Source organism: Macrobrachium nipponense, chromosome 27, assembly GCF_015104395.2.
Source record: "Macrobrachium nipponense isolate FS-2020 chromosome 27, ASM1510439v2, whole genome shotgun sequence".
Lineage (NCBI taxonomy): Eukaryota > Metazoa > Arthropoda > Malacostraca > Decapoda > Palaemonidae > Macrobrachium > Macrobrachium nipponense.
Window position 1 is genome coordinate 9,365,836 of NC_087216.1, and position 10,843 is coordinate 9,376,678.

Here is a 10,843-nt window from a genome sequence, read left to right on the forward strand (position 1 = left end):
TACATCTAAAATATAAAAATATAAAAACATAAAAAGCTTCAATTATCACTACAATTCCAATTACAAAGAATCACTACAATTACAAAGAATCATTTGACCAAACTTGATATATTTCTTAATTATATGGAGTTTCTATTTTAAAAGTGTGCTTATCATTTACAAGTGACTGACCAGATAGATATAGGGAATTTTTTAAATTCTAACATAATTAATGTTCAACCTTAAGAAACATCACAGATAATTTCAATAAATACATATACATACTAGTAATACTAGTGTTTCATCATTCAATGTGCCATCAAGTCCCAAGTATTAATGGTACAGTGTCTTTTTAGAGGTTCTTCTTGTCATATAAACATGACCATTAACCTGATGCTGTCTAAAACTACAAAATTTTTTACACAAAACTAATATATGATGTCATACTTGTTTGTAGAGATATAGATAATAATAAGGTTTTATCAACAGCTACATAAACTGTAATATATAAAATCTCTTACCAGTTGGGAGGAGTTGAAAGGTCGGATATTTTGCAAAGCTCATCAATGCAATTCAAGTGAGGAAAAGTTTTCAGTGCATGTTTTCTAAACTGGGGATATATATCATGAATGTGAGCAGCACCCTGCAATAATACAAGATATAAAATTATATGACAGAATAAAATCATATGAAAGAATAAAATAAATTGGGCCTAAGTGAAACTAGCTTCAACTCTAAAATACAATTTTTTACTGAAAACAATGAAACCTACCGTAATAACTACAGTAATAATACCTATCATCAACTCTCAAGCTTAGAAAATAAAAATTGAAAAGAAACACACTTCTATTGACTAAAATATAAAAAAAAAAAACAATTAAGACCCCTTACCTGTATGATGTCACTTATTATTATATGCAAATCAACAGGTAACGATTCCGATTCAACACAAAATTTCCGAAAGCTGATAAAAGTCTGCTGATACAGGTAATCTGCAATGAAAAATTTAAAATCAAAACAGAGGACATTATTTGCTATAAGGAACTTTATCTAAAAGCTAGTAACTGCATTCTGTACTAACAAAGCATAGAAGTGTTGCAATACAGTCTTCTACCCACCCTATTCTGTTTCTGAATTTGCAGGCTCACTGATTTGTGGATTTTTCTATGGAACATATATACACATTTGTGGAAAATTAAGTCTATTCGCAGTATTTTTCATAGAGAAATATTCACTATTACTGTATTTTCATATCCTTTTCCCAACTAAATGCATTTTTTATGATAAAACTATTATAATACTCAGGTATAAGTGTTTTTTGAGCGGTTTTTTGGTGTTTGAACAATCGAATAGGCAGTTACTTATAAGCGTTTCTAAAGGGGTGTCAAGTATTCACGGATTTTAGCAATTGGCAGGGAGTTGTGGTACACCTCCCCTGGGAATACAAGGGGGCGACTGTATATCTGTTGAGCACCACAACTCGATAAATTTGGCTTTAGTAACTTTAAGATACACATATCAGTACTGTACTCCTAGAATATAAAAGACTTCCTGATGGGTAATTTTACCCATGATATCTATATATTACTGGTACTATATTAGTAGTCAACTCCTTGTCATTATATATACTTGTTCATTATGACTAAGTATCAATTGGGTATTTCAATATGATAATGAATAAAGAGTAAGCATGATGTTCATATATGAACAATTCATCCCAATAGATGAAAAAGAACACTCAGTCCCTGTAGCCTATACTTATGCTACTACATTTACTATATACAAAAATTAATAGTTAAATATCTGCTCAACATTGTTACTACCTTGTACATATGCTTCCTAGCAGTGATCATCGATTGTTTTAGGAAGCAACATGTGCTTTCCATCAATGTACAAGGGAATGAAGTACTGATAAGAACCTTAATTACTTACATCATTAAACAAGCAGCTTTTAATTTCTGACTGACTAACCAAACCTAAATCCTTCTGCACTAAATTATTATATGTATAGCAACCGTACTCTTCCCAAGCAACAAAGACTTAATAGAACTTACTATCTAACCCATGCTCACGAGCCAGTTCTCTGATATCTTCATTGCTGTAGAAACGGTTCAAGACTCTCAGAATATCTTCTTTTTGTAGGGGCCCAGTAATCTCTGCTCCAACATTGATTTCATCAGATCTCGCCTATTCCAAAAAGCTGAAGAATTAGTAAACACTACACGAAATATGATTTTAAAAATTTATAGTATTGGAAGAAAAAAAAAAAATTTCAAAATTTGTATTTTTCCTAAGTATATATAAACCAGAGCCATTCACGTAAGAGTATCTTTCAGCAAAAACTAGAACTGGTTGTTGAAACTTGGTAACAGGGTAGTCAACTGGTGGTAGGGTTAGTAGGGGAAATCCCTGACTCACCTAATATCATGGACCCTTTTCCCCTTCACGATCAAGGAAGAGGCAGGGTGGATGAGATGGGATTGTACTAAGAGGCTCTGGTTTGTATACAGTATCTATGAAAAATAGTTAATTTCAAAAACTGATTTACTCCTGTTGGAATACAAACCACAGTCTTTTATGAAGGACTCATTCCTTAGATGGAAAGTCAATTCTCAACTGATTGGCAAGTTAAATCTCCACCCAGAAATGTCATGTTTCCAGTCACAATAGTAAGCAGTCGAGTGTTGACTCTTGAGACCTCCTATTCAGTCTGGCACTTGGATGACAGAGTGATAGGGCCCTGAGCCTGAGTGAGATGTCTGAAATCTTCTGTTTCTAGGAAAACCTTGGAGAACCAAATGTGAACAATACAATCTTGTAGCCCAAGTTCACTCCTGCCTGCTGCCAATGTGGAATCAAAGGAATTTATTTCTGGCGATTAGAAATTCATTTCTTGATATAATGCAGTTAGGTTAGGATCCCATAATGAGCTTTAGGTCCTGTTGCTAAGTAACAAATTGGTTCCTAACCATGTAAATAAAAATCTAATTTTTTGGGCCAGCCCTAGGAGAGCTGTTAATCAGCTCAGTGGTCTGGTTAAACTAAAATATACTTTTTAACAAGAGATAACACAAGTTTGAAGGCAGCTGAAATCTCATCAATAGAACTAAAGTCCTCAGATTATAGTAAAGTTCTAACTCACCCAACCTTATTTAAGAGTCGAAAGGCTCGCATCTTATAAGCTGAAGCTCAACAATGGTGAGCTTGTGGTTGATTGTGCAGCTTACCAGCACCTGCTCCCAATCTAGCATGTGCTGTACTCAACCCAAGATGCAGCCTTGCTGAGTGAGGAAAAAATGAACGAAGAGAACCCAGTCACTATCATTCAACCCCAGTTTTATGCCCAGTAAGTACCTTTAGCAAGATGATTTTCTGTCCAAAAGGAACTGGGTGACTCCACAACCTGTTGTGTAGGCACAACTGGTCCCCAGGAGAAGGTATCCAGGGCCATATGGTTAATGCCCCTGTTGCTTTAGTTTGACTTCTGGCTTCTCCCAGTTTCACAATCCCCAGGTCATGAAAAAACAGGGGAAGGTGATCTCTGTTTCAGAGCAATTGCATCTCCAAGGGTGCCAGAACTAGCCATTCATCCACATAATACTGCAAGTATATAACTTGTGAATTGGGGACAATCGGACATCAAAGTTAACACTTGTCTTGACACCTGCAGGGCTGTCGCCAGGGAAGCAAAGCTTTGAACTGGTAATCTATCCATTTGCAGTTAAAGTGTAAGTACTCCAGATCCACAGAAATCATGATGTTACCTTCTCATAACGAACTCAACGGAGACCATGCTGCCCTGTCTGCCACAATTGAATGAAAGGCATCCCCCTACTCTTTCAAGATGGAGAGGGGAATGCTACCCTCAGTGTCTCCTTACCTTTTAACTGGGGAGGGGGGGAAAGAGCTACGGTGGCTCCTTGCCCTTTCTAGAGGAAGAAGCTGAGGTTCCTTGTCTCAATTTTTCCAGAGGATGGACCCTCCGAACACCAAACACAAAAGGTGTGGCCAGCCCTGAAGGCTTGGACACAGTTGCCTTCATTCTGCTGGAGGGTTTGAAGGAATTCACCATTTAATTGCCTTGTTACCTAGTGGCAACAAATTATTCCAGTTTAGTCTGAAGAATACTCCCACATAAAAGGTAAAGGTTTATATTACGCAAAAATAATTCTTGATGAAAAAACAACTTGGATTAAATTCCATACACCTTGTAATAACAGCATCTTCAGCTGAATCTTTAAATAACTTACCATTAATTCCACATACAAATTAACATTTAAAACCAAAATCTGTCAGTAACAGTAATTGCATTTGCCTGAAGAATTAGCATGCACTTCAGTATAAAGTAATTTAATTTCAAGAAAAAGCATTTGACTTCCTATCCTTGACTACTCGACTAAAAGTATTGTACCACAGTGATTTAGTAACAAGTTCAAACTTCTATTGTGAAACTTCTTCAGAACTGTTAAAAACAAAATCAATCACTATAATCTTTTAACATGAGGGGGAACTCAGATGCACCTTTCTCATATAACTACAAGATCACAAAAATGGCATCAAAATTACATAGCAAGCCCCACGTTGAGAAGTAGTTGTTATAAATAGTCTGAGATCAGTCCAATGTTTAAAAAGCTTGATGAAAAGTAATCCAAAGTTACATGAATCCTCAGCTCCAGTTCAATGCCAGTAAATAACCAATCACTTAAAATAACAATTTCTACTATTCATATACAGAAAACTTGAATACCTTGACTGGGACGGGAATAAATAGATGCGATATATCATCTCTGCCAGATTTGTTATGTTTACATCTATTGATACAGTGGAATGAAGGATTAATTTTCTTTACATTGCTGGACAATGCCAATCTGTAAATAAACAAGAAAAATCTTTCAAAAAATCATCATTCCTTTACCATAGCTTCAATATACTTCTCTTACTTAATAAAACTAACACAATACATAATTCTTAAATGCGGTAGAGATGAAAATGCCTAAATGGATGTGGGGAGTGACAAAAATGTGCAGGATCGAGAATGAAAGAATAAGAGGTGCTTCTAAAGTTGTAGAACTATCAAAGAAGGCCCAGGAAGAATACTGAAGTGGTATGGTCATGTGATGAGAAGGGATGAGACGTGCAAGGAGGAGAGCGATGCAAATGGAGGTGCCTGGTGGGAGAGCGAGAGGAAGGCCGAAGCAAAAGTGGATGGATAGGCCGAAGCAAAAGTGGATGGATATTGTTAAAGAAGTCCTCAGACAAACGATTGTCTGAGGACAGTGTGTATGACTGAGCCAGGTGGGGGAAAGCTGTCAGAAACATCAACCCCACATAGAAGTGGGAAAAGATACAGATGAACATCTGGAATTAAAGTAAGAAATATATTAAATCCTGACAATGTAGAGGGTAAGTATTTATGCAATAGTAGGTATAGCCTTTAATGTCTGTTGGGAGGGGGACGGTGACAGCAACTTAGACCAGGTTAGGTTAGCCAGAATCACTGCCTTTGAATTATGGAGCTCAAGATTATGTTAGATTGTGGGCAAAGATCCACAGAAGCAAAGGCCATCGATCCAGATACAGACCCAGCTCCCTAACTAGCTTAGAATGCATCCTTGTAAATATAATTGCTACAATATTGATAAATTTGCACTTTAATGATTAACACATTTTGGAATAAAAAATATCATATTCCTAAGTTTTAATGTACTATGCTTTTAAAATTTCTCATGGTATTATTACAGTTACAACCTTATGGGAAATCTATTATATCAATATTTTTCCCGAGTAAAGCACGTGATAGCAAAACACTTCTTCTCAATAAATTACTGTCGCTAATGCATACTTACAGAAAAAAAATATTTGAGGTATTGTAAGTCTTGACCTTTTCTAAGTTCAGTGTATATCTTTCTATGGGTACACGTGGTAGCTCTTGTTAGTTTGTATATCTGTTTTCATCTTTCTTGGCTCCTCCCCATTGCGTAATGTGACAATATTTTCCTAAATGCGCATTTCCTCCTCCCACTAATGTCGTTCCTCCAATCAAAATACAGGGATCTTTTCAAGAGTTATTATTGGCTTCCTGCTAGTAATGTCACTCTTCCAATGAAATTACAGTTTTTTTTTTTAAAAGGGTTATCCTTGGCTATTTTTTTCCCCCTTATAATTTTTTTTCGTCTATGACAATGTTCACACATAATCAAATTATCATTCATTTCTGGCCCCATTCTTAAGAAATTTTTTGTAGAAACTATCGTAAGGAAAGGCTTGCGGAAATACTGGACGATTCATTTTTTCTCTTATTCTTATCCTAAGGATCTGTTTTTCATGCAATATACCATTGTAACCAATAGTATTTTGTTTTTTCCTATTTCATTGCGGGAGAAACACCTGATTGTCGTTTGTTTTCGCTTTAAAACTATAGGTACAATGAAAATACTGAACTCTGATTGGATGCATTTTTCATTATATCCAATCACCTGCGATTTTGAAACCTACTGGTCTCTATAGGTTCAGCAGTCTCGTTACTTAGCTGTCATGGATCCTCCGGTGCAGGTGTGCAATTTATGTCGCTATTCTTATTTTGAGGTGATTGCTCGATTTCATGGTACTCAGGAGGTTGTGAGTAGGTTTCTTCAAGAGCATTCAATATTACCCATAAGTGTTAAGTGTGCTAAATGTGATTCACCTTTACTTTTCCGTGAGGATAGGCATTTGTGTTACTATACAAAATCAGTAAAAATACCTAAAACGAGTAAAAGAGGTTTGTGTAATTATAGTGTTAGTGACTGTAAGGGAACCTTTCTTCACGGGTCCCACCTTCCCCCGTGGAAGTTAATTTATTTGTTAATCACTGGTTGCATAAGTGTTGAGACCACCATTTTGTTATTAAGGGGCTTAGTATATCTCCCTCTACTAGTGTAGACCAGTGAAACTTTTGTTCAGAAGTGACTGCATATGCTTTTGATAATCAAGAGGCTATTGGTGGTGATGGTGTCTTCGTTGAGATTGACAAATCTCATTTTGGAAAACGTAAGTATGACAGTGGAAGGCCTCTGAGTGACATATGGGTGCTCGGGGGTATTGAGAGGCAGTCCAAGAAAATATTTATTGTGCCTTTAATCGACCCATTACCATGGAAGCATGATGCAGCTACCCTCATCCCTTTATCAGAAGTACATTAAAGGGGGCAGCATTGTTTTTAGTGATAAGTGGGGGCTCATAACTGTCTGCAGTCTCTCGGATACGATCACCGTACTGTTAACCATACAGAAAATTTTGTGGATCCTTCAAACCCCGACACCCATATGCAAAATATTGACCGTATTTGGCAGGAGCAAAAGGAGTGGATACAATGGCCTGGTAACTGTTGTGAATACTTCAGCCAGTATTTATCACGATTTATTTTTATACACAAATGCGCCAAGGAGGAGCTGCTCCATCATTTTTTCATTACAGCCAGCCAATTGTATCCTCCACAATCTGAGGCACAACATGTTCCCGTAGGCATAGATCATTCACAAGAGGCTCAACCACAACCTTCCACGTCTTCATCGTCAGGTTCCATTTAAGGTATGAAGTGACTTAGCAAAATATATATTTAAATTTAGCCCGGGGTAAAGGGGGGATCGCAGGGGGGGAGGGGCAAAGTGACACCCCCCCCTCCCCCGCGGTAGGTAAGGAAGGAGCTAGGTAGGACATGGGTTTTAGGATAGGTTAGGTGGGATGGTTAGGTTAGCTGGTGTTCAGGTGATTGGGATAGGTCTAGGGTCTGTGACCAGTGTCTTCTAGGTTAGGTTAGGGGTTTGTTAGGTTACCTGGTTTAGTTTAGGGATAGGTTTAGGTAGGTCTAGGGTCTGTGACTGGGGGCCTTCTAGGTTAGGTTAGGGGGGTTTGTTAGGTTACCTGGTTTAGTTTAAGGATAGGTTTAGGGTTTGTGACGAAAGATTAAGGTCTTTAGTATACTTAACTGCTATAAGGATTTGTTATCCAACATAAAAAAAACATTTTTTTATTGGAAATATCATTTTACCCCACCCAAAATCCCGGTTCCCACCTGGTGTCCCCCATAATTGTTGGGATTATGTAGGGTCTTTCTAAACAGAAATCTTATGGAGGAGTTATGGAGTTCCATTTGACAACGTCTTTGGGTGTGTGTGTGTGTGTGTGTGTGTGTGTGAGAGAGAGAGAGAGAGAGAGAGAGAGAGAGAGAGAGAGAGAGAGAGAGAGAGAATTTGGTGGTTGGATGGTTAGTGATTGGATTGGCTGTTGGAGAGTTCTGGGTTGTCTGTTGGTGCTGTTGTTGTTAGAGTTCTGTGTTTTGAGTGACTGTTTTTGGTCAGTCTTTGGTGAGAGCTGGTGATAGACAATAGTGTGGGCAGCAATCTGGTGATGCATTGAGATTCGTTTGAGTTGTGTTTTGTTGATTTGTTTTTGGTTATTGTTAAGTTTCGTGTTGTTAGTGTGATGCCTTTTGTGATGTTGGTGATTGGTTGTGCAGTGGTCTTGGGTTATGATTGTGTTCCTTTTTTGTTGTTGTGTTGTTGAGTTGTGGTTGTGTTTCTTGGTTGTTGTGTTGTTGTGGTCCTTGATTGTTGTGTTGTTGAATTGTGGTTGTGTTCCCTGGTTGTTGTTGTGTTGTTGTTGAGTTGTGGTCTTTTGTTGTGGTTGATATCTCTGTGAACCTCGACCGGCAGACAGCACAAGATAGCCCGGAGTATATAGAGTGGTTGGGTAAGTACATGTGTTTTGAGTTTTTTGTTTCTTGTGTTTTTTTTTTTTTTCTGTGTGTAGGTAGGTCAATTGTCCTGCATATTCCGTAGTGTGAAGAAGAAAGTGTGACTGAGGGTGAGTTGGGCAGCTGGAGTGATTAAGTTTATGTGGGGGGGATTTGCCAGCTTGTTTTTTTTAAGCTTGTGATCCTACCCCAATCTGTGCTTTTACAACTGTTCATTACAACATGAGACAAAAACAATGAAAACATGGAAACAAACACAGATTTTTCTGGAAAAACTCGTTGTTTTAACTCCAATTACATAGTAAATCTCTAAATTGGATGGTTTGCGGTCAAAAGAAACATTATATCTGTTGGAACTACACTATTTCTGATGCAACAAATATATTTTTTATTCCAGTTTTCCTATAATGGTCAAAACTGTAATTTTACCTTTCTCATATTTGTTTTATTAGCAAATAAGTACTTTCATAAATAATACAGGACCTTAGGAACAAGGGAATTTTTGAGTGGAAGAGAACACAAAACAAATGAAAAAATGAAATGGCTACATGGATGGATTAAGTTAAGTTAATCCATCCATGTAGCCATTTCATAACCAAGGGGGCAGGCTCCTTAACTAGCAGGGGTGAGCTTCATGCTCTGTCATTACCTAGCCCTTAGACCCCTACTTTACTTCGCCTTGGGGACTGTATCCATACCTAGCACTTGACCCCCTACTTACCTAACCTAAGGTGCTGCAAATGAATACCTACCTAGTATAATAAGGTTGTAATCTAGCAAAGTAAACCAAACCTACATAAACTTACCCTAACCCAAATGAGAAGTACTTAAGGAGGCTAAATAGGATTAGTAGGTAGCTATGTACCTGTTTATCTAGCCTAATATACTAGTAATCCCAAAAACCTCACCTTCCCACTGCAATCCCCAAAATTGTAGGATTTACCTAGGTACACAATGAGTTCCAATTAGCTACTGCTAAAACTAGCCTAGTATCCACTAGCTAATGAAACGGATACCATAATAAGAGTAAAACTTTACTTTAGTTGCGCGGCCTGATTCCCGCCAGTTGCCAATCAGGACAGGTGACTGCCTTATTTGCGGGGTTTACCCCTAGTTAATATAGCTAGGAGGTACTAGCTAGGTAGTACTACCTACTAGTAGTATATACCTATACTACTCACTTCCTACTTTTCTGGCTGATGAATTTTTTTTATCGATTTTGCTGAAAACCCTGTTTGCCAAAGGGGTCCCTCATACTACCTAGCCTAGGTAGCCTAATTGCTGAATATAAGAGTAGCCTAAATAAAAATTATATATTTCTGTGATTGACACCAACAAAACCAGTTAGAAATAAATAAAAGATAATCTAGGCTAAATTACCTAGGTACTACTACCTAGTAGTGCTAATACTACTAGGCTAGCTAGCCTAATCATAGGTTTCGTGTAGATAACAACTTACAGTGGCCTTGTTCCTTGCTTCCTGCTGAGGATTTGACGATCAGGGAGAAATTTGTCATCATGGTTAAATATTCCGGATGCTAATCCTCGTACTGTTTGTGAATTTGCCGCACACCTGTTTTCAATGCACAGCAAACTTCTGGACAAGTTAACAGGGTTCTTCCACATTGCTCGGATTTGTCCGCAATAATAGAAGTAGTAGTAGTAGTAGTATTTGTAGTAAACACCGAACGTCATATCCGCCTAACTATTTGGGATATGTAACAGCCCATCCCTAATCGAAGCTTTCTTCCTTGGAAAGCTGTTACAGCTCATTGCTTTTAGTTTCAGTTCTTCCTTTTCTCAGTCGTTCCACCTCCCTTTCTTTGCAGTTTCATACAAACTTTTTTCTTGTCCCGGTATCATTCCCCTTCCCCCTACAGAGGATATTTACCCTCAGTTCTCAGATCTTTCTTATCAGAGGATTACATTCCCTTTTCTGTACATTCTCTTGGTTGCTTCAGTAATCTTTGTTGTTATATTTAGATATCATACAATGCACATTAATGTATCTTTTGTTTTTAGATAATACACATTTTATTTTATGCTGTATTTCCATAGACTGAGAATAACATTTTCAATCACGAACTCATTCGACATAATGGTTTTCTATAGGCTATCGGGCAATATCTA

General features: G+C 37.5%; 1 protein-coding gene across 1 annotated transcript in view; it reads right to left on the bottom strand.

Annotated features, from left to right (window-relative positions):
* The window catches only part of LOC135200807 (ATP-dependent RNA helicase SUV3 homolog, mitochondrial-like), a 45,630-nt gene extending 35,249 nt beyond the window's left edge, over positions 1–10,381 (bottom strand). The window contains exons 1-5 of the mRNA XM_064229466.1: positions 10,173–10,381; positions 4,727–4,847; positions 2,034–2,166; positions 871–971; positions 501–622 (exon numbers count right to left, since the gene is read on the bottom strand). Of these exons, the coding sequence (XP_064085536.1) occupies positions 501–622; positions 871–971; positions 2,034–2,166; positions 4,727–4,847; positions 10,173–10,339 (644 nt within the window). The 5' untranslated portion in view covers positions 10,340–10,381. The remainder of the gene's footprint in view (positions 1–500; positions 623–870; positions 972–2,033; positions 2,167–4,726; positions 4,848–10,172) is intronic.
* Between the last annotated feature and the right edge of the window lie 462 nt (positions 10,382–10,843).